Source organism: Symphalangus syndactylus, chromosome 12 (genome assembly GCF_028878055.3).
Source record: "Symphalangus syndactylus isolate Jambi chromosome 12, NHGRI_mSymSyn1-v2.1_pri, whole genome shotgun sequence".
Lineage (NCBI taxonomy): Eukaryota > Metazoa > Chordata > Mammalia > Primates > Hylobatidae > Symphalangus > Symphalangus syndactylus.
The window spans coordinates 22449075-22473747 of NC_072441.2; the positions used below are offsets into that span (position 1 = coordinate 22449075).

The 24673-nt window shown below is 44.3% G+C and overlaps 1 protein-coding gene and 1 pseudogene across 6 annotated transcripts in view; both read right to left on the reverse strand.

Moving 5' to 3' along the window:
* Window positions 1–24673, reverse strand: part of WLS (Wnt ligand secretion mediator) — a 132191-nt gene that overhangs the window by 40072 nt on the left and 67446 nt on the right. For all 6 annotated transcript variants that reach the window (XM_063625285.1, XM_063625282.1, XM_063625283.1 and 3 more), the window contains 8 exons: window positions 20236–20360; window positions 15612–15773; window positions 14028–14164; window positions 10647–10815; window positions 9042–9139; window positions 8614–8677; window positions 6338–6481; window positions 5040–5123 (listed from right to left, as the gene is read on the reverse strand). In XM_063625285.1, the coding sequence (XP_063481355.1) occupies window positions 5040–5123; window positions 6338–6481; window positions 8614–8677; window positions 9042–9139; window positions 10647–10815; window positions 14028–14164; window positions 15612–15773; window positions 20236–20360 (983 nt within the window). The remainder of the gene's footprint in view (window positions 1–5039; window positions 5124–6337; window positions 6482–8613; window positions 8678–9041; window positions 9140–10646; window positions 10816–14027; window positions 14165–15611; window positions 15774–20235; window positions 20361–24673) is intronic.
* On the reverse strand, window positions 21504–24356 carry LOC129482829 (C-terminal-binding protein 2-like; annotated as a pseudogene).

Here is a 24673-nt window from a genome sequence, read left to right on the forward strand (position 1 = left end):
GAGGGTAGGCTGTCCCCCATCCTAGCTGCAAGAGAGAATGTGGCAATGTGGCAGCTCTCCTACTCTGTCAAGGCAGTGGACTCTTCAGCTCAGGGAAGGGCCAGTAAGAGACCCTATTCCTGCGACAGAAGTTGGAAATACTCAGTACTGACAATTTTAGTGACACTGATTCTTGCTAGGATTGACATGACTGACCCATCTAAGGAAACACCAACCCATGTGCCTCGTACACAGTGGCGCTCGATAGATGTATGTTGAATGAAGAGAGGTAAAGTACAGGCGTGTGGAGCGACTCCAGGACAAATACATGGAGGTAGAAAGTGGAGATGGAAACAACCACTCTTAAAAGTACTTGACTGAAAAGTAAAGACAAAGTATTACAGTCCACAACAAGTCATAATAATTGAATCTAAAGGTGACAGGAGATGGCAATGTGTGACAAGTGTTCTTCATTTAAAATATTGCTTTCTGTTATACTCATTTAAGTGGTTAACACAAATATTAGCAAAGCTAAGATTCTTTTGTATTCATAACAAGGTTAAGCGTATTTATTCAGTGCTAATGATGTGCCAGATACAATACTAAACCTTTTACATGAAACGCATTATTTAATCTTATTAATGACGCTGTGAGGTAGGTAGGTAATATTTCCATTCGACACATGGGTAAACTGTGGCACAGAAAGATGTAGTATCTTGCCCAAGATTGCTCAGCCAGAAAGCCATGGCTCTGACTCCAAAAGAAGGTATCCTTAACCATTATACAACACAAGGGTAGGAATGTTATCTTAAACAGGGGTTGATCTCTTAGGTAGCACATGCTCTGAAGGTAGCACATGAGGCAACGGCTGTGTAAGGTCAAATTTCCTTTTGGAATTCACTTCATTGCCCATGATGTACATTACAAATACAACATACACGCACAGGTTTGTATATGCAAATCTGTATAGTATGCACTATATATCCTGGACATAGTAACGTATGGTATAAATAAACTGGATATATAAACAAAATAAAAACTTACAGTAGAACCACTGGAATGAGATGCCCATAGTATGAGAGGCACACACCAAGCCTGACAGGAAATATCAGACTCATGCTCCCATCTCATACTTGCTCTGGGACACGTGCACATTATTTAGAGTGGAGTTGCAGAATTACACACCCTACTGGATGTGCAATCTGTAAATGTGGTGTTTCTTGCTGTGGGCAAAGAGTTGGACTGCAGAAATAACGGTATAGATGGTGTAACTCTGCTCTTCGGTGGCTGGCTTGTTTTTCCCTCTCCTCTCCCAATTATTCATGCCTGAGACACCCTCAGCTCTGAGCACATTCCCACCACTATGTACCACAATGAGCAGCCTCAACAGAGCAGGCCTTGTAAATCCAAAATCTTACTAACGCCAAGGCAGAGGTAATAGTCTCCCCATTTTAACTTTGAGAGAAAAATCAGGTAGCCCCAGCCCCCCTCCGCCAAAAAGCACCCCCCCAAAAAATCCCCAAATCTCACCCTCTGCATAAGTCTTATTTCTAAAAGTCCCTGTTTTTCCTGATTTTACATTTGAACAATTCACTTTTGTGTGAAACCACCCAATTATACCCCTGGAGCCAAGTGAAGGTCAAATCCCTTTACACCCAGTAGTCTTGACAACCAACATTCCACTTAACAACAAGATTCCAAATCCCAGACACAGGCTGTCTTACCGGAAACGTTTCCTCTGTAAGTAACAGAATGAAGTGATCACACACACACAAAAGAGCTGGGGACAGGCTCTCTGGGAGTTTGCTGCATGTGGCTTGACCTGAATGTCAGGCACCTGGGGGTCCCCTTAATGAAGGTCGGTGACCTTCTCCCCTGCACTGCACTTCTGTTCCCTACTGCCGCCACCTCTAAATGGAACGCCTCTTTCTTTTCCAGAGGGAAGGGGCTGAAATGCCAGACTGCGATGTACCATCTCTTGGTTGCTAGGACTGAGGCCATTAAAATGGCAGGCATTAAAAGACTGCACCTCAGTACCCAGCTACAAAGCTTCAAGGTCACTGCATTCCACAGCTTCCCGTCGCCTTTCATTCCTGGCCTCAGAGCTTCAATATCCTGGCGAGATCCCCTCGCATTATATTTCATGAGGCTTAAATGCAAGCTCTCCCACAGCAAGCCCGAGAGTATAATGGGGGTTTTAATACATTCCTTTTACCTAAGGCTGGGATCCATTTCAAAAAGTTACCCAATAGGTTTCCTTTCAGGTGAGCTCATTGCTCTGACATTCCAAAATGACATTAAAAAATAAATCCTCTGATGACTATATTAATACAGTACCTGGGACACTGAGAGTTATGCCGGAAAACGTCTTAGATGTCTATAAATAAATCTTAGAAAAGAAACCCAGCAGGAGGAATGTGAGGAGCTAATGGAATTCAAAAGGCCTCATTGCCACCCCCTTAGAGTTGAAATCCACTCCGGGCCGACTGTCGCAGCAGATATAAAAAGCCAGCCACAGGCTGAAGCTGTATTAGAAAATACTGAGGCAATGGAATATTAATCTTTTTCTCCAAAGAAAAGCCACAAACTACGGTCCTTGGAAGATGGCTTCCTTTGCTGTAAGAAGTACACTAATTAAACATGTACAAGGTTGAATCCTGGCAACATGCAGCTGCTTCAGAAATCAGTCCTTCTTGACTTCAGGTGGAAGGCACTCCCTGCAGAGGCAAGACATACATGAGGCAGTGTGGGGAGAATGACGTCAGCTTCCCAAACAGGCACAAGGACCTGTGTGTGGCCTTAGGACCAAAAGTGTCCTTCTTTCTGCCTTCCTGAAAACATATCTTGAAATTGCCTTTTATGCCTCAACCCATTTTCCTTGAGATTCTGTTTCTCCAAGGAAGTGCTCTGTGCCCTCTCAGCCTTGCAGATCTGGCTGTGTCAAGTGCCGCTGTGCACTACTGAGGGACTGGAGGAACTGAAAAGCATCTTGGTCATAGAAGGGAATAGCCACGGGAGAAGTCAGGCCTCAGTCATTCTTGTCTGAATATGGATGTTTGAGCCTTAGCTGGTAGAATAAAAAACTCTTTCAGAGTTCGAAATAGTTTTACTGCAAGTGGAGTGGAAAGCGAAGTTTCTAAGGTTTTATAAACAAACAACCTGATACAAACACAGCAGTGTTATAGGTCAAAGCAGATGTGGTGAACAGAACTTACAAAGACATATATGTGTATCAGTTTTATTTTTTCCATGTTCATTTCAACCTCAGCAGAGCTAGCAACACTAACACTCCCCAGTGGCAGAGCCAACAACAGGGCTCTAGAGGCTCCAAACTTGGGGTCCCCTTGGGTGTTCTTGGATAGAATTCAAGGGGTCCATAAACTAGAATAGAAAAAATTATATCTTTATTTTCACTACTCTCCAGCTGAAAGATAATGTTTACTTCAATTATGGATGTAGAAAAATCCCTATAGTGTTAGTACTGCTGTGATTTTCCCAATAGAAATCATATTTTCATATCAATTACAGTTGTAGATATAAATCTGTAATATACCTATAGCATCTTTTTCACTGTAAATATATATTACATATAATATATAGAGATGATTCCCCTTGAAATTCAAAGTATTTCACTTTACTTATTTGAAAACGTTCTAAGAGGAGACTTGTAGCCTTCTTCAGGTTGCTAAAGGGGTCCATATACAAAAATGGTTAGGAGTCCCTGTACTAGGGAAAATTCCCAGCAGAACGGAGCAAGTCATGTCCTAAGACACTATCTGCACCGCTGAAATCCTCCATTTTGGCTAAATGCCAAAGCACTGGCAAAAGAGTCAGAAGGACTGGGTTCTGATCCCTAACTTATTGCATGTCCTTTGGCAAGAAAGACATTCAACCTTCTTGCTATTCATAAGAACACAGCTATTCATGCTTACAATGTGCCAGGTGCTCTAACTACATTTGGGTGCCACAATGATGGTTCAGCCAACAACAGACCACATGTATGATGGTGGTCCTGTAAGATTATAATACCATATTTTTACTGTATTTTTCTATGTTTAGATATGTTTGAAATATACAAATACTTACCATTGTGTTACAATTGCCTACAGTAGTACAGGTTTGTAACCTAGGAGCAATAGGTTACATCATATGGCCTAGGTATGTAGTAAGCTATACCATCCAGGTTTGTGTAAGTACACTCTGTGATGTTCCCTTAATGAGGAACTCACATAATGATGCATTTCTCAGAATGCATCCCTCTTTGTAAATATTACTTCCTGTAATCATTACAGCAACCTTCTGTGGGTCTATTGTAATATTTATTTTGCAGATAAGAAAATTAAACCTTAGAACTGTTAAGTAATCCATCCACAGTCCTATCCAGCTAGAAAACAACATAAATGAAAACTTTCTCCAAAGCTATTAGGTATCATATTCTAGCAAGCTAGGATAACAATTCCTGCCCTACTTACCTCGTAGGATTTTTGTGACGCTCAAATGAATAATAGATACATTAGATTTAAACAGTACTTCCCACCCTTCAAAACAAGTTATGAATATTTTAAAATTATTGTTATTGAGATTTTCAAGTATAGCAAAATTTCGAGTGTTGGAAATAACCAGTGAAAAGACAAGATGCTATCAAAGAGACTTTTGAATTACATTTCATATTTAAGTGGCAATATAATTATTACAAGGAATAGCTGATGGACTGTGTAAGGATCTATGTTAATGCTAGATAAAAACAGAATCAAATGTATGCTTGTTAGTGTTGTGCTACAGGGCTTGATAAGTTTTTCTCATAAGTAAATAAAATATGTGCCCTTCAATCTGACTGTAGGCTTTTATTTAGAAACTTTTATCTCCTACAAGGTTTTATGGAAAGAGAAAATTTAGTCCATTTGGCCAGGTGATATCAAGACTCAGAAAAATATGGCTTGCCCAGCTGTCCAGAATTATGGCCTCTCTGCTCCTTTCCTCATGGCTCTATCGAATTTCTGTGCAGGGTAGAGGGACCTCTGCAGAGACATTCTCACCTTGACGTCTCAGGGTCCACTTACCTGACTAACGATGAAGAAGATGACAGTCATGGCAGCGCAGGCCAAGGTGATAAGCATGAGGAACTTGAACCTAAAAATTAGCCCCTATTAGAAAAGAAAGAGTAGTTGAATACTCCATCAGCTACCAATCCTTTTCTCACTATGTAAATCTATAAAAAGCTTAATTTTAAAGAAATCTGTAAAACCAAATCCCCAAGAATGACAGTAAAATGGTTTCCCATGGTAATATTTCTTCTGCAGAGGTGAGTGTGGCTGAACATTTCTTGGGCCAAGTGTTTCTTATGTTCTTATCACTCATAAAGCCTTGATACGAGAGCCTGGGAAATTATATTCACAACACGTCGTGAGGCTGCTAATTTCCCCGCTAAGCTGGTTATGCTTCTCTGCAAGGGTTCAAAGTTACCAAATCCAAGTTTTCTGTGGTTGTAATAAAATTCTGCTCCAGTGAACAAAAAGAAATGTGCATATTAATCAACATGAAGTGGATTTGGTTGAATTTTCTCATGTCACTCCAGCTCTGGAGACAGGCAAGCCTTAGAAAGTGCCTGTGGTTTCCTAAGAGCGGGATTTAAGAGAACCTGTGTTTCAAGGAGGGAGGCCTATTATTTAGGGGCTCTTCTGTGCAGATCTACTGCATATAAAACTCTGAGGTTCTGTAGTGTCTGCTTCTCTTTTCATACAGGAATTAGGCTTGTTTCTCCAAGGACAGCCGCTTAGGCACGAACCCAAGGGGTCCCTGATAAATCAAGGATGTGTTGCTTGCATTGGGGATTTGAGGATGTTAAGTGTTTCTCTTAATGAGGAACATAATCTATAAACAGAGATTACTGAACTCTGTCTGAGCATCTGCTGGATATTTTAGGGGAATGTGGCCTGTCAAGAGTCTGGAAATCAGATCACCTGGGCTAAATCCTGCTTAATTACAGGACAGGGTTGATTCTAGGACAGAACTTTGACTAAAGCCTCATCCCAAACAAATCCCAATTCTGCCATAGTCCAATCTCCCAGCTAGTATGTAACCTACATTCCATCACCAAGCTGAAGAACTGGCTGAGCAAGTTTACTCATTACTGAAAATGGAAACACATTTGTACCACAGAAAACACCAAGATTTAGGCCAGCCAGATGCTTCTCAGAGTAAGATTCGGCCTCTAATTTTGCCCAGAGATCCTACATGAGAATCTCTCAATGTGTATTTCCAAGTAAAGGCTTTCTGTCTCCGGGGTGTGTGTGTTTGCACATCAAGCGGAAAGATCGAGCAAGCACCAGTTCCAGAACGAGCCAAGAAATCTGCCCACCTCATAGTGGAGCCGCCGGACTCTGCTCATAGCTGGCAGGCTGGACTGCTTCCCACTGATGTTCCGAAACACCTGAAACACCATGAAGCATAGAAACAGGAAGTAGAGGCAGAGGCAGATTCCAGCCACAATGATGAAGGCCATCTGGTGGTGTCCGGTAAAGGAAGCAACGGGCTAGCCACGGCCAAGCGGAGCGGGTCCAGGCCCTTCTCCCCAGGTCTGTTGGCAATAGTTGTTTTGTCTCCAGATACGTAGAAAATTTTCAAGGGGATAAAATATTAAAACCTGACATTCTAATGCCAGTGATAGGCTTCTTGACACACTAGTACCACAGAGGGAGGTGTTCAATATTGCTTTCTAAACCAAGTAAGAAAAGAAATGGTGTCTTGCTTGTTAGAAATGAAGAATCTAGGCCCTACCCTAGACCTAATGAATCAGAATCTACCTTTTAACCAGGTCCCCAGGAGATCCGTTTACACAATAAATTTGAAAAGCACTAATAAAGCCTATATTGGTCACTATGGATCAGATGAAAAACCACATTAAATCACCAGAAGAGTTCAAATGTAGATCCCCAGGTCCCTCCCTAGATATATGGAATCAGATTTTCCAGGGCGAGGACATCAAGTATGACTATGTTTGGAAACCACTGGGCCAGTCCTTGGAGTTTTATAAGAATGAGATTGAGATGCTGTGGCATAATTGGAGAGGAGATACGTGGGGGGTCAGTGCAGAGGACCTGGGCATGGGCTTGAAGGTCTTAAAGTGAAACCAGGGATGAAGGACTACTTGCAATCTTCTGTCACCACAGAAAATCTTGTCCAACAGAATGGGGATTGAAGGACACATGGCACAGGTGGGAGTTTGGGTTGCTGCCAGTATCCTTGAGACCCACTAGGGAGGCTGACCTGCCATTAGAGCCAGTCTGAGAACCACCAAGGCTTAGGATGGTGTGAGCTGCCTTGGAAGGCAGATGACCTGATTCCAACCCCTTTCTGCTATAACTCTACCCAAATTGCTTTTTTTTTTTTTTTTTTTTTTTTTTTTGAGACAGAGTTTTGCTTTTGTTGCCCGGGCTGGAGTGCAATGGCACAATCTTGGCTCACCGCAACCTCCTCCTCCTGGGTTCAAGCGATTCTCCTGCCTCAGCCTCCCGAGTAGCTGGGATTACAGGGATGAGCCACCACACCTGGCCCTAATTGTCTATTTTTAAAAGCATTTAATAAGTATGAACTTGGCACGCATAGTTCATTAAGTAATGTAATATCTAACGTGGTTTATCCTTCTTTCCTGTAATGAACAGCATCCTGGAATGAAGGGAATATAGTTATTTTCTGCAGGACTTGAAATTTTACTCACTCCATCATATCTATAAAATTAAAAAACTTGAACTAGATTTAACATTATAAACATTCTCCTTGTTGTGCAGCTAACATTTGGTGGGGTAAATGTTAGAGGAAGGGTAGAGCTTCTCTCTCATCTTTGAGGTAATGATACTACTGATTTAGTTTGCTCACAATGTTCTTGTGACACTAAGAAATCAATATAAACATCATGGCAAGACAAAGGATATTCCCTCGCACGGAGCAAGACATGAGCCATCAAGGAAGAATACAACCCAAGCCTTTCTCTCCACTCCAGAGAGAGTCTTTTTCTCCCAAGAGCATTTCACATACTATTCCGGAAGATAAAATATTTAAATCCAGCATCCTAAAAGGGATAAGCTAAGACTGTCACTTCTGCTTCACGAAGATGACTTAGAGTTTATGCCAACCAACCAGAAGCCTCGGCGACTCCTCTGGAATTAATCACCTTAGCCTTATCTCAACTTGCTCTCAGGAATGAATAGCAGCAGTGTGATTTGCCAGCACACCAAGGTCACTGTAAGAAGTCTCACACATAGGCAGTGTCAGAAACAGGCTCTTCCACAGGGGCCCAGAGATGAACCTCCATGGCTCCAGGGAAAAGCTAGTCATGCTTCAGTCTGCAGTAAACTGTATAACAGATAAGTCAGACAGGCTGCGCTAAGCCCAGCAATTCGGATCCCTCTGCTGTGAGGATGGGCTGCGACCTTCTCATTTTGCCTGCTCTCACCCAGGCTTGAAAGCAAGCAGTAATTCTTCTTATTAGCCTTAATTGTGCTGTTATGATTGGCCTGAGAATCAAAGCCCTGGCTGAGTACATATGGGGAGCATCAGCAGAGCCTTAGAAAATGATCTTGGGGACTGGGTGGCCAGGGGAAGAAATAAAGCCCTGAGCCCGTCAAGGAAGGATACGGCCAGCTCTGTTCCAATGTCTGTAGTCCAGATACTGTAGAAAGGATTCGTGAGTTGTACCCCTCTACAAAGAAAACGAGATGGAAAGGCAAGACACAATTAATACAAAGACAAACGGGAACTTTCCTTTTCACATATTCTTAGCCTTTCAGCTGCAGGGGTGAGGGCTGTATTTAGGCTAAAAAACATTACAGAGATCCTAAAGAGAAATGAAGCTTGTAGAATACATCAGCCCAAACATTTTTCAACTGTAAACATCTGTGCCTTTGATTTGATCCCAGACCTTGTCTGAGGATGTGACCACGTCCAGTGCTTCCATACCAAAGGTTGCCGACCACCATTCTCCTTTTCAAACACTCCTCCTAAAGTGACAGGAGTGGGCGTGATGATGCACAGTTTGGCTCAGTGTCCCACAAACACTTGCTCACCTCTCACACATGTCAAATATGAAGAGGCAGAAGGAGCCAACGGCAATGGGTCCAACTTGCTTCCAATACCCTGCAATGTGGTTCCGCTCGTGCTGATCCTGAGGAAAACCAAATTGAGAAGGGAGATGGAGGGGAGAGGAAGGCCAAGCAATTCCATGGGGGAGTCAGCATTCGAAGGACACTTGCTGACCACCTATTGTGTATCAAGCACCATGCTAGACTCTAGGTATGAGAACCTCTTCTTCAGGAGCACACCTCTGTGGGGGAGTCTGGCACAGACGCAGAACATGACAAAGCCCAGCCATAAGGGCTCTGAGAGGAATAAGAACAGGATGCCACGGGAACACAAAGAAAGGCCTCGGCTCCCAGGCAGGGGACATTTTGTGGTCCACAAAATAACTCCTTCTGAATTAAATTTCTACGTGAAATTTGTAACTTGTGTTTATAAAAGTGACTGATCCTCAGAAGACAAAGACATTAAAGCATTTAAATATGTAAAGTGTGCCTCTTACGGTGAGGAAAATAGGCATATTTTCTCCCCATCCTTATTAAAACCAGGAATGAGTCCCCTTGATAAACAAAGACACCAAGAGAAAGAGAAGGAAGGAATGTAGAATGAGAAAAAAGGGAAAGCAAAGATGATCTTAGCCTCCAGGTGGGGCCCCAGGTGGGTCAGTCCACACCAGCTCCCTGTGGACAATCCTTGGCTGGCTTCCTGGTGCTGGACCAAGTTCCATCCACTCCCCCGCCCTGCTGCCGAGGCCTCATTCTCAGCGCATCTCTGCTGGAGGACGCCTTACGGAGAAAGACCCCTTAATGTAGACAGTTTAGCAGTAGGAAGAAGCCTCTCTCTGCTCTCACACTGCTCTCCTGGAATGGCAGCAGGACTTCAGAGGTCTGGTTTTCATGCTTGAGCCATAATGGAATTTAAAAACAGTCCACTCTGCTATGAAGCCCATGTGCCTGACATGAAGACCAAGTTCCAGCTGGCATATCATCTTAGCCACAATGTGATGATGACACCATTCTTATTTTTAACCATGGTACCTTCGATCCCTCTTGAAATATGATTTGGTGTCTGTGCAAACTGAGGAGACTGGGAAGGTCTGTATTTCAGAGTAATAGAGGTTACCAGGCCACCTGGACACATTGCCAGCTGGAAAGAGCCAGGCCCACATTCTCTGGTGGTTAACCTGTATTCCTGGGGACAGGACAAGCAGGGCAGAAGCCAGCAGACAAGAAACTCAAGCTCAAGGGCAAGAAATAATACTAATCGTTAGAATGTGTGTGTTTATCTTAAGTTACTCACATTCTGTCATTTAATTCTCACAAAAACCCCATGCATTAGGTCTTTACATCCCATTTTATAGATGAGGGACCTGAGAATCGGAGTGATAATGTCATTTGCCTAAAGCCACTCAGCTGGTCAGCAGGTGGTGAAGCAGGAATGTGAACCAGAGGGTCTGCCTCCAGAGTTCCCACTTCTAACTACTAGTTTATTCTGTCTCACCCACTGCTGACTAGAGGCACAGGGGGGCAGGTGTCAGCTTGGCAGCCTGCACGGAGCAGCTGGTACAGACGTCTGTCCCTCCCGGCGGCTCTTACCATCATGTGCTCGCCACAGAAGATGATCCAGAAGGACAGAAGCATCGCATAGAAGATGCCCTGTCGGATGTCACCAAACAGCAGCATCCAGGTCCAGTCAAACCCGATGGAAAACCATTCCACTGGGATATTGATAAAGGTCATGGAAATCCCAAGAGCAAAGATGACTCTGATGGTGAGAAAATATCAGGACAGCCACTTTATTCATCTGGAAGACAGATTTTTAAACAATTCCCAGAATTCAGTTTTGAGACATGAGATGTTACTTATTGGGTCTGAAGCCATATGATCAATTTCTTCTGCACAGAGATGCAAAATGTCCTATGTAGTTGGCACTGCTGCAGAATGAGGCTGTGCTATGCCAACCTTTCTATGGAAGTGAACCTGACCTCCTTAATGCCCCACACTTTACTTTGGTACCACTGCAGATGACGAGCTTCCTATAATGTTTGTGTCCCCTTGCCTTCTCACCCAGGCCTCAGTGAGTATAATTGTCCTCTTTCACCTGTTCAGGTTATCATTCATCTGATCATTAAGAACACTCATTATTACTGTGATATCCTCAGCAACTATGAATTATATAAGCATATTTGTTTCAATAATACATGACTCCAAACACATTTGAAATGTAAATTCTCTTGACTGCTTGTTGAGCTTTTATTTTACTCTTCCCCTGTCACACTAAGAACTGCCAATTCTCTACTAAAATATAATTCTTATGTCACTGATTTATTCATACTTTTTTGCATCTCCTTGAAACACATATGTTAATTAAGCACAGATCACATACCAGGCATTGTGTTAGCACTATCGAATCCTAAATGAACAGGACCTGTTTTTTCACTCATGGGAGATACAGTTAGTAGAGGAGCCAGATAAAGAGACAACTGAATAAATTAGGATCAGGAACATCATAGAGTTTTAAAGCATAGAGGGCTGCTACCAGGACTTCCGACTAACACAGACAGGAATGGAGCTGACTTGTGAGTCCAGGTGAGGGAAGTGGAAAGGGTGTTTGGAGGCGAGGGCAGAGCCTGGATGGAGGCATAGAGGCCTGGAAGAACCTGCTGCATTTGGGGATCTGCACGTGGCACATCAGGAAATGACAGGACATGAGGCCAGAGAAACAAAGAGGGCTGTGCTCATGAAGAAACTTGCATACCCCACTAGAGAACTGAAATTTATCTTGAAGAGACTTTTTATCGGAATCCAATAAAAAGTTTAAACAATGGAGTGACATGATTCATTCAAAAAATATTTATTAAACTCCTATGTGTCAGTCACTATTCTAAGATGCTGGGAATATAACTGTGAACAAGAAAAGCAAGGATTGTGCTCTTGTGATGCTTGCATAGAGATGCAGTGAGAGAGGGGGTACAAGAAAAAGATAATAAATAAATGAAGAATGAGCATCACGGAAAAAAAAAAAAGCTAGGGCAAGAGAGTGGAGAGCAATGGGGATGTGATTTTACATAAGGTGGACAGATGAAGAGATCAGCAGGTGTGAAGGCCCTGGGACGTGGGTTTGAGCACAATAAAGGGGGCTGGTGAGTGGTGGAGAGGACAAGTGACAAGATCAGAGGTGGAAGGCGCCCAGTCATCAAGGGGCTTATAGGTCAGGGCAAAGGAGATGAAAAGCCGGTGGAGAGCTTTGAGCAGAGGAGTGACAGGATCTGATTAACACTTGAAAGGGGGCACTCCTGGCTATCCTGTGAATAGGCTGCAGGGAGGCACGTGGTGGAAGCAAGGAGAGGGGTTGTGAGGCTGTTCCCACTGATCCAGGTGAGAAGCAATGGTGGGTTAGTTAGATTAGGGTGGCAGCAGTGGAAATGGTGAGATTTCCCGGTGAGGTGGATGACAAGTGTGAAAAACAAAGACATACGGGATGACTCACTGCTACATTTCCAGTCTGAACAACTGAAAGGATGGAGTTGCCATTTACTGAAATGGGGACCCTGGGAGGGAATAGGTTGGAAATGGGACACAATCAAGTGTTGTCCTTGGTACATGTGACATTTTCAATGCAAATGAAGACATTAAGTAAAGAGCTGGAATATTTGGGTCCAGAGTTGGGAGAGGCTGAGGCTAAAGATATAGATTAAGAGTCATCAGAGAATAGATGATTTTTCAGACCACAAAGGTAGGTGAGATCACCCCCCGCCCCAGGGAAAGCGCAGCTAATAAAGAGAAGAGATCCAAAACAGGTGCCCCAGTCCCCAAGTCTAAGAGTCTGGAAAGACGGAAGGAGACAGGAAAGGAACCTAAATGCTGGTCAACAAAGAAGAATGACCAACAGAAGGGCAGAGGAGACTCTGGGAAGAAAAACTGATCAATTATGTCAGATGCTGGGATGAATAAAAAAAAAAAAGTGAGGACTGAAAAATGACCTTTGGATTTGGACTACGAAGGTTGTTGGTGATCCTGTGAAAAGCAGTTTTAGTAGAGTGGTGGAGATGAATCCAGACTGGAAAGGACTCAAGAGAGAACAGAGGAGAAGACATATGCACAAGGTTTTTGCGAAGCATTGCTGTAAAGAGGAGCAGAAAAGGGTATGTGGCTTCAGGGAGAAGTGGGAAATGGGAGAATTTTGTCTAAGAATGGGAGCTGGCAGGGCATGTTTGTATATGAACAGAAAGAATCCAGCAGAAAGGGAGACGACAATGATGTGGAGAGAAAGCAGGTACCTCTGCAGGAGCGCTGTCTTTCTGTAAGTGAGAGGAGCTGGGCTTAGGGCAGTTTCTTCACTACAACACAGACAAGTATCTGATTCAGACCACGGAATACCCCGAAGAGCAAAGACAGGTTAAAGAGCCAGAAAGGTCAGTTGGGTGTGGTGGCTCACACCCGTAATCCCAGCACCTTGGGAAGCTGAAGGGGGCAAATCACTTGAGCTCAGGAGTTCGAGATCAGCCTGGGCAACATAGGGAAACCCTGTCTCTACAAACAATACAAAAAACTAGTGGGAAGCATACACCTGTGGCTGGGAAGCATACACCTGTGGCTGGGAAGCATACACCTGTGGTTCTAGCTACTGGGAGGCTGCGGTGGGATGACCACTGGAGCCTGGAAAGTGAAGGCTGCAGGAAGCTGAGATCCCAGCACTGCACTCCAGCCTGGACAACAGAGTGAGCCTTGTCTGCAAAAAATAAATTAATTAATTAAAAAGAGCCAGAAAGGTGAGAGAGGTAGAACCCTGAGGATTTATTTAATAACAACTTGCACACGAAACTGCAGGAGAAAAAGAAGTCGAGGATGACTCCTGGTCAAATCACTGGCCTAAGCCACACGCTGGCTGCTTGAACTGGACACCAACAAAAGCAAGAGCTTGGCAGATCATGAGAAGCCAGTATTCCTGAAGAGCACTCCAAAACCAGCTCTTACTTTTCCAGAAGCACTGGGGGGCGGGACATCATGGTGATCCTCCTCCAATACCACACCATAATGATGAAGATGCTGGGCGTAAGGAAGGTCTTCATGGCAAACCACACCTTGGTGAAGCCTCCATTTTGGTGGATCCCCTAGGCAGAGACCAGCGATAATTTTGAAGGTGAATATTATCTCAGCATTTCCTTCTACTAGCAAATGCTTTTGTGGGAGAGGTAAGTGGAGAGAGACCTTGTCTGTGAAATGTTCATGATCAAGAGCTTTCACATTCAGAGCATGCACTGTCCTCATACACCCTTGGCCTCTCCTCAGAGAGAATAGAAATACATATTAAAAGAGCCCTGTGCTATGGACCTGAGACCAGAGAAATAAAGAGGGCATCCCGTTCACAGTAATGGCTTTCATGCTCTGGGGTCTGAAAGAAGAATATGGGGCTTTGGGGCAGGGTCACTATTTCCGAGAGACTTTGAATTATCTTACCTTGGACTCATCCCACTGATATTAAAATGCTAATACCTAGAGGTACACTTTAGAGGTACGGATTAATAGGGCAAGTATGGATTAACAGGGCATACAGGGTGCATGATATCTACCCAGCTACCACCCCCACAGTGTACCCCCCAAAAAAGCCACATTTGAGGTAGAACCAGAAATTTCAGGTAAAAAGCAGAGATATCCTCTGTCTCTTACCACCTCTCTTGGCCGTTGAATCCTCATTCGACCCTCGTATCTGACTAATCTGGTCTACTAAGGCTGCAAGAGCTTTTTCCCTATGCTAAGATTACGATTAAGTACGTGATCAATTTTTTTTGAAAGCTTTTCATTAGAAAGTTGCAGATATCCTAGATGGTCAATATGTTGAGATTGGTAAGTGTTAAGGTAAATCTATTCTATAAAATGCTAACCAATATTGGAAAGTATATTTATATTACATTCACCAATTTATATTATATATACCATTAAATAAAGAAAGCAAGGAAAAAAGTCAGTTCAATAGGATCCTACTTTTTGTAAGGGAATTACTATGTATAAAAAAAAGCCTGGAAGGAGATATATCAAAACCTGAACAGTGACTATTTCTCTAAATAGTAGGACATTACAGGTAATTATTATGCTTTTCTGTGTCTCTACACAATTCTTGTGGGACTTTGTTGAGATTGAAAAGAAGTGGCCTCCTTGCAGCAAGTTCTAACTTTTCCCCAATTAAACAAATATGATGGAAAGAACCTAAACCACCCCTATTGCCTTTAACATTTGTGCTTGCAAGGTGAAACACATAAAAAAGAAAATTTACTTTTATCTCGGTGTTATTCATTATGCAATCATGACTATATCATGATCTTATCATTGTAATGATCTTAAGTGATCTTAAGCCCATTTAAAATCTTAAGTGGGCACAATAATTGCATGGTTTCCCATTTCTGTAATCTCTCACACAAATTAATTCACTTTATGATCTCAGCCATCATGAGTATGTTATTATTCCCATTTCTCAGATGAGACAGGCGAGGCATAGAGGTGCCAAGAGTGAGATGGGGTTCCCCTCCAATACACATGCCAAGATCAATTACATTCACTTACCACCAACCGGATATCCTTTATCTCCCCAATTCCCACATTGATTTTCTTCTTCTCATTCACAGGCAGCCGGATGTTTAAAAGGTAAAACTTATGGGCCACAGACCCAATTTCCATGAAAGGAAGGACATCACATTCATAGTAACGGCCCTCATGCTCTGGGGTCTGGAAGAAGAGCAGAGGGTTGGAGGCAGGGTCACTATTTCCAACAGACTGGCTCTGAATTCTGTTGCCCTGGACCCATAACACCAACTGTAAGCAGCTAATGCTTAAAGGTACACTTTAGAGGTACAGAGTAACAAGGCATACTGGAGGCACGGTGTCCACCCAGCTATCCTACCCTAAAAACAAACATCATCAACAACAACAACAACAACAACAAACAGCCATATTCAAGGTAGAACCAGAAATTTTAGGTAGAAAGCAGAGATACCTTCCTTCTATCTCCTAACACCTTTCTAGGCTGTTTAATCTTCATTAGAACCTCACATCTTAGGAATCTCGTCAGCCAAGGCCACAAGAGTTTTTTTTTTTTTTTTTTTTGAGACGGAGTCTCGCTCTGTCGCCCAGGCTGGAGTGCAGTGGCGCAATCTCGGCTCACTGCAAGCTCCGCCTCCCGGGTTCACGCCATTCTCCTGCCTCAGCCTCTCTGAGTAGCTGGGACTACAGGCGCCCGCCACCACGCCCGGCTAATTTTTTGTATTTTTAGTAGAGACGGGGTTTCACCGTGGTCTCGATCTCCTGACCTCGTGATCCGCCCGCCTCGGCCTCCCAAAGTGCTGGGATTACAAGCGTGAGCCACCGCGCCCGGCCGGCTACAAGAGTTTTTATCTGCAGCGTGTCATCAGGGACCTCCAAGGCTCTGTCGAACAGTCAGCTGCTTAAACGTTCAGGTGGAAGCTCTTGCTGAATCATTACACTCTCGAATGACGGCTAATTATTCTCCTGATTTTGGCCTGAGGGAGAAGCTAGAAGAAGCTGAGAATATCTTCTTTTTATTCACTTTCCAGGAAAAAAAAAAAAAAAGACACAAGGAGCCCTTGGTATTTCGGGAAGGTCGAAATGGAAGAAAGAAAGGTGATAAGATTAGTGGCCAGAGACACCCACTAAGAATTTTCTGCCTCCAGTGCTTCCTAACAGTCCAAGATGGCAGAAGGGAACAGAAATTTTAATGAAATAAGAATTTAGCCCAGTGTCTAGGAAAGCCTCTTGGACTTTGTGCCAAACAATTTAAGAGATACTGCCCAGAGCATGGTGGAGGGAAATTGGACAGTAGGGACACAGCTTTTTTTTGAAAACTAAATTCTGCTCCACCTCACCAGGACTCCCGGCTGTGTACCTGCTGAGGGGTGGGGGCCGGGGTAAAGACGAGCATGGAGAGGCATGAGCTTCAGCAGGCTGGGACTTTTCCCTGATACAGAAGATGAGAGTCTACCATCAATGTTGGGTTTCTACATCAGCTTCAACGTTTCCTTGGCACCTCCTGATCAAGTGATAGGGGAGATCTAATTTGTCGTTCCTACGCCTGAATTTGCAAGACCTCCATAATTTGTCACAAATCTTCAGAGCAAAGATCCACTGAAGAAGTGAGAAGAAAGAAAATAACAAGGAGTCCATAGTCTACGAGTGTGTAGGAAGGGGCTCTGCCCCTTCTGAGATCTTGGCTGGTGGGGAGGGTTCCTTACTGGACAGTTAGGGCTTAGAATGCAGTAAACGGACCTTTGTACAGAGACAGAGACACACATGGCAAGGTAGAGGTAGGGAGGTGCTTCTGCCTCCTCTTCCCCACCACGGCACACATAACCAATCAGTCGTCAACAGTTTTTATCCCTAAGGTGTGAGCGGCTCTTGTCAGACACACCGGTTGATTAGAGTTGGCATGTGAGATTTTTAAAAATTCTTCTGTAGAAAGAATGCTGCTTTTTCAAACCTTAGCTGCAGGTCGGATGATTCTTCCTATATAGATCATCTTTCTCTCCCCTCCACTCCTTTCTCTCTTATACTTTCTAATCAGGGAGGATGGGGGCTCTGCAGGTACTACTGAAAGTTCACTACAGGCTCTAATTCTCCCTCAGATTAAGCTGCAATGAGGAGGCTGATTATCCTCTGTGGTAACAGCAAGAGGGCATTTTCTGATTTGTTTCCAGTTAAGGTCTTATTTTATTGATGGAAATGGAGAACTTGAGGGCGGAAGGGAACAAAACCTACTTAGTCTAATTCCATCTGGTGTGTGTCTCTCCCAGGGTCCCGAAAGTAGTAGCAGAATTGGGAGAAGGACATGGGCCCTGCCCAAAGGCAGGCATTGTGCTGTGATAAAGACTCCTGAACTGTAGGCCAGGAGGCTGATTCTAGTCCTGACCATGTTCCTTGCTGGGTATGTTGGGTCACCCTGCCTCATTTGGCCTCAGTTTCCTCCTAAGTCAGAAAGTTAAGTAAGATGATCTCCAGGGTCACTTCTAATCCCCCACGATGGGTCTCTGGGTGCCCCACACTTCCCTGTCACTACTGAGTGAGTAACATGGACACCCTTGACACAAATTTACCTAAGTTCAAATTAAAAGAGACACATTGGCATCTGGGACACTGGCTCAACCTTCCTGTCTCAGAGACAAATTCGTTGTATCCTGTTAGAGATTTCTCTTCATGCACTAAAGTCCTGCCTCTGCCAGTATTTAGGGCATTTAAGAAGAAAGATTCCTCTCTCGCTCCTTCCTTCCCCCACCCCCAGTTCTCCCCCAACTCCAGCATGAGACTGGCTAATTAGGACAAATTACAGCAGGTGGCAACTTGACTTTTTTTTTTAACTTCACAATCCACCAGGGACTCAAAAGCTTTAAAGCAATTTCTCATTTAATCTTGAGACTCAAGACTCAATTTCACTGCAATCAAAAAGCAGAGACTTGATGATTCATTTCCTTCGTACCTTGCAAGGTTTAATATCTTTCTTGCAAGGGATCAACACATCCTAAAGATAATTAAGCATTAAGAAGCAGTTGCAGGCAAACACCCTTCCCCCTAGCTACTCAGTGCCCTCCATGTGTATAAATATCCCTTTTCTAAGGATACAATTCTGTATCCAAAAGCCATCTAGCTTAGATGTTCAACCAGTATTTCAAAGATGCAGTCAACTTGCAGAGATAGATAGAAAGGTTAATTTGCTTGGTTGCATGCAAAGATCTGAAAATGTTAGCTATTCCTCCCTCCTGCTTCCTCTAGTTTCTATCATTCATTTCTACCTACAAATGGCTTTCTCTGGAGGACAGCCCTGTATTTAGCACTCAGCAGAGAGTCTAGGGCAGTGGCTCTCAAACTTCATTGAGTTTAAGGTAATAAACTGAAGGCCTGTTAAAACACAGATTCCTTGCTCCTATACCCTGAGACATTGACTTAATAGGTTCTGGGTGTGCCCTGGGAATCTGCCTTTCCTAAAACCTCTCAGGTGAGGCTGCCACTGTTGGTTCTCAGAACACACTTTCTGTAGCTTTGTTCTAGGAAACCTGGGGGAGGGAGACTCCCCTAGTGTTTCAAAAAACACTGCAATGGGTACTTAGGTTTACCCATGGGGGCCTTAGTTTATATGTTTTCTCCTAGTGGCCCATCTGGTTAATATCCGCTTTGACTCTCAAATATGTCCCAGACAAGATGTTAAATTATAAGGTCATCCTGCCTACGTTCATTGTATCATCTAGTCCAGGGGTGTCCAATCTTTTGGCTTCTCTGGGCCACACTGGAAGGAGGAGAATTGTCTTGAGCCACACATAAAATACACTAACAATAGCTGATGAGCTAAAAAAAAAAAAAAAAAATCACAAAAAGACCTTATAATGTTGTTTTTTTTTTTTTTTTTTTTTGAGACAGAGTCTCGCTCTGTCGCCCGGGCTGGAGTGCAGTGGTGCAATCTCGGCTCACTGCAAGCTCCGCCTCCCGGGTTCACGCCATTCTCCTGCCTCAGCCTCCGAGTAGCTGGGACTACAGGCGCCCGCCACCGCGCCCGGCTAATTTTTTGTATTTTTTTACTAGAGACGGGGTTTCACCGTGGTCTCGATCTCGTGACCTCGTGATCCGCCCGCCTCGGCCTCCCAAAGTGCTGGGATTACAAGCGTGAGCCACCGCGCCCGGCCTAATGTTTTAAGAAAGTAATGAATTTGCATTGGGCCACATTCAAAGCCGTCCTGGGCTGCATGCGGCCTGCAGGCAGCAAGTTGGACAAGCTTGATCTAGCCCTTAAAAAGACTCCCAAGGTAGGCACTCTTATCTCATCTTGCAGAAGAAAAACTGCAGCTCAGACAGATGATGTAAGCTTACCTGAGGTCACACCGTCAGTGATAAAACCACCTAATCTTTCTCCTCTTTAGGAAAAAAATGGCTAAAGCTGGGGCAAGGTACGCAGAGGCTTCAACCTCATGTTTTTACAATTTCGCAGGAAATCTTCACAGTAATAGGCAAAAGCAAAGTTAGGAAAGGGCCGTGGCAGGAGAGAAGAGGAAATACAATGCTCTGCAGAACAGGTATGACCAAAGCTGTCCTCATGCGAAGAAGGGACACACCTATGAAAAGTCAGCACATCTTTCCACATACCTGCGAACCAGATAAAAACTCGGTCAGCTTAGACAGCAAGGGGTCATACCTTGGGAGATGTGAAGGTGCATTTGAGTTTCCGTGGTACTCTCTCATGGGCCATTTCAGTCCACTCAGCAAAAGCATCATCACGGTAAGCCAGGGAAACGTCCATGGAGACTTCTGCATTTTCTCCTGCAAGAGAAAGGATGCACGTTTCAGAAATGACTTTCGGAAAGATATTTTAGAAACAGCTCAAAAAATTCTTATAGGCTTTGCCATGGAAACCAACAAGACAAAAGAGAAATATTAATTTCTATCAAACTCCAAACCTGAAGACTTAGAAGTCATACGATGAAAGTCTAAGCCAAATGCTGGGTCCCCTCTCACGTCCACTCTGCCAGAGTCAAGAGTCTCCATTTGAACTCTTCCAGAGACAGGGCCTCACTCCCTCTGAGGGAGCACAAATGGTCAGACCTCATCCTCCCATAACTTGTACCACGGGTCCTTGGTCTGCCTGTAGAAGCCACATGGAAGGTGATGTCCTTCCTTCTTCCATAAAAAGTGCCTTATGTTCTTGAAAACCATACCACATCTGCCTGCATTCTCTTTCCTCTCTGATAAACATGACCAAGTTTTTCAGCCACCCCTCAGACACGTCCCTCTGGGGCTCTTCTCTGGTCACACTCTGTCTGAAAACATCCTTCTCAAACTTATTCCCGAAAGTTCTCAAATATAGGATTTGCTACTTTTCCAAAAGTCAAAATCCCTTCATATCGTGGATGAAGTTAATGTAAAAGGCAAAGTGTTTTTCCAAAATTAAAGACTTATACACAGATAGGAATAATACATAATTGCACAAATGAATGTTCACACATACTTCCATAACAGTAGGACTGGACCACGAATGAGTTAAACTCACCACAGAACTCATTAAGGAGATGAGATTAATAAAACATTGCACCTATTAATTTTGTCTGTTTTATGCTATGATCAGCAAGCTCAAGAGCAGAGAAGTCTTTTTTTTTTTTTGCGTATAAAGGTTTAATTTTATTTAAAAAGAAGATCCATTAAATCAACTTCAAGTTCTTAACTCATGGGACTTTTTTGCAACACTTCTTTGTAAATATCATTTTGTTAGGTTATTGGCAAAAAAGCTTCAAAGTTCACTTCCCTCCCTTGAACCAGGTCCAGGTCATTTTGCTCTGGGGTAAATTAAAATCAGAATTCTAAAGGTTGAGCAACTTTTTTTTAATTGACTTAGCTCTAACCCACCATTACATCTTAAGGATGGCATGACTTGATAATGATGGACTTGTGTGAGGTTTTGATTTTTCAATTAAACTTTGTATCACATGAGGTAATTGTCAGCGTTCTTGAGTCTGGTTATGGAATAGGCAGATAGAACCCTGTAGTAACAAGAGTTGGAAATTGGCTAATTGACGACGCACTTGCCTTAAACACCTCAAGTAGAGAACTTTTACATTAGTGAGATGTACTTGAATTTCAGAACTTAACAAATTTTAATTACTTTCTATTGAAAACTGCAGTGAACGCTAAATGTCCACGTTTACAATAAACAAATACAGTAACGGTAACTCACACTAAAACAAAACATAATTCTGATAGCCATTATTTTTCTGCTTGGGACAATTTTTAAAGTTTTTCTTTTGTCACAAAAACAGGAATGTATCCAAACAAGGACTCAAAAGAGGCCATCTTTTCAAACAAAAAGGCAATGATTCACAAAAGACTATGAATAGAACATGTAACTAGTTGATACAAATCTAATAGGATTTGTTAAAATCAGTCACATCTAATACATCTGAAGTGCTCTTGTATAAAATATCACGTGAAGAAAAGAAGACTTTATCAATGTCTAAAAAAGTGGGTTTGTTCATAGACAATCTGACAAGTTACCATAAAAAGTATTTCCTGAGACATAAGGAAATGCAACATTATTCTTCTTGAACCCTTTTAGCTCGACTTTCCACTCAATAAAACAGCAGAGGATCTGAAATTGAGAAAATGTATTTGAGTACAAACAGCTTGTGAAACTTTTTTTTTTTTTGTATCAGAGGGTTTTACTGAACTGACAACCAACTTGCCCGCTCAGTATGCAGTTCAGATGTAAGAGACGCTTCTCTGTACAGGAGCCTGTACTGTCTTCAATCCTATGTGTGCAGGTGTCTACCACAAGCAAACAGTTTTCCCCCCATTCTGTAGTAATGTAATTTTCCTATTAGCAAAAAGAGGTCACCAGCCCCTGCAGACTTAAGGGACTCAAGTCACAGGATGGGGATTTCCTCTTAATATTTTTTATTTTGTTGTTTGAACTCTTGATGCAACATTGCAGAGTAGGGTGTTCAGGACCTGCTGTGCCCAAGGGGCTGATAAAGGAAAAAGCTCTATTTATTCTTTGTGATTTGAGGCACAGATGAAAAACTTAACACACAATAACAGAAGTTGGTCGTTAATAAATCACATCCTAGTCTTTCAGCGCTTCCGTAAGCAGACGACATCTTCAGTTTTCTAGCTCTTGTAGTTTCAACGCTGCAACATCAATGATGCATATGTCCAGAATCAGTTACAAAGACCATCCGATTCTTTTTCTCTGAGTTCATCTATTTTTCACTGTCTCTTGGTCCCAAGTGTATCTGAATGATTACCTTCTGGCATTCTCTGCTATTGCTCGTTGGAGTGCTCTCGATTGTCCCCGTGTTTTGTGGGCTGGTTGGGAGACGGCACCTGGGAAGGATGTGCCACAGTTGGGAGGTTGTGAGTCACTGGGATGCCTCCAAGGATGATCCCTTCCGGGGCTGCAGGAAGTCCTCCTGGAGCCACACCCACGATGCCTGGAGCCACGCCCACAATGCCTGGAGCCACGCTCACGATGCCTGGAGCCACATCCGCGATGCCTGGAGCCACGCCCACGATGCCTGGCGGATATCTGTACGTGGCACCATTGAGCTCAGGATGAATTGCTTGCTGGTCGATTACTGACCAAGGCGCTGACGTGACAAAGAATTCCTTGTTCACACAGTTTCTTAAGCTTTCTGGGATGCGACCTGTGATGGCTTGGCGGATCTCAGTGGCAGCTGCCTCCCTCATCTCCAGTGACGCCTGCTCGCTGTACCAGGCCCTGTGAGGAGTGCAGATAAGATTCGGTGCATCTTTCAACAGACCCTGAGCAAAGCTAAAGGGCTCCGACTCACGCACGTCAAGGGCTGCCCCTCGTATCCTGCCCTCCTTGAGAGCTTGTGCCAAGGCTTTCTCGTCCACCAGGCCACCACGGGGTGCGTTCACAGGGAATGCTCCCTGCCTCATCTGCTTTACGGTAAAGTCATTGATGAGGTAGGTGGTGGTTATGTTCGTTGAGATTGCAGTGCAAGGAGGCGCAGTCGCTCTGATACAGCAAATCCTGCAGAGTGTAGACCCTCTGCACGCCCAGGGGCCGCTCGATCCCATCCTGCAAGTAGGGGTCATAAAATATGATGCTGAGTCCGAAGGCCTTGGCTCGAACCGCAACCGCCTGCCCCCTGCGATCAAAGCCCATGAGGCCCGGCGTCTCCCCACGGATGCGGGCCGCTCCCAAGGCCACCTCGCGGATCTGCTCCACGCTCTGAACCCGTGTGCCTTCCCGCAGTGCCTGCTACAGCCACGCGTTCCTCCGGTACAGACTGAGGACGTGGCAGGTGGTGGAGTCCGCTGTCCCCTCCACGGCTGCAGACGGGATGTTGCACACCGCAATTCCGAGCTCGCCGGCAGCCTTGATGTCCACGTTCTCGTAGCCACTGCCTATCCGCACGATCACCCTCAGGGCCTGGAACTTTCCTAGGTCCCCCCTGGTGAGGATGATGGTGTGGTACATCATGGCCCCCACGGCTTCGTTAGAACCTTCTCGTGGATTTCCTGCGTGGACTGCGCGTCACAGAAGGCCACAGTGGCCAGGTCCTTCAGGGTGGGCACGTGCACAGTGCAGGGGCGGGAGTGCAGGGGCCCTTCATGATCTGGGGGCGGATACTTCACGAATTCTGTCCAATCGCTGTCTCTCGACTTTGTGCTTATCCACGAGGGCCATTCTTTATGGAACTTTGCAACTCTCAGATCAAAAGGCAAAGCAGTCCTCTAAGAACTTAGGGGAACTCGCAGGAGTCCGCGTGCATGACGCCGCCAGGAACCCGCTATAAATCTGTCCACAAACTCTATAGTTCACACGATGGGCTGTCCGTCTTTTTAAGGGAATACAGCTTCATTGGTTCAAAACCATTTAAGGTGATGAAACCCTCGTCCCAGACGGTCGGCGTCCACGGCGAAAGGCGCCCACCCTGGAGGCGGCGGTGGCGGCGGCTCCGGCCCCTCCCACCCCACCCTGCGGCGGTGGCTGCGGCTGTGCGGCCCCCCCTCAGTGCGGCATGGCTCCAGGTTCGGTCCCTCGCTCCTCCGGGCCGCTCCCGAGCCACCTTAAAATGACACACGCACAAAAACTTAATCTCTCCAGCTCCCCA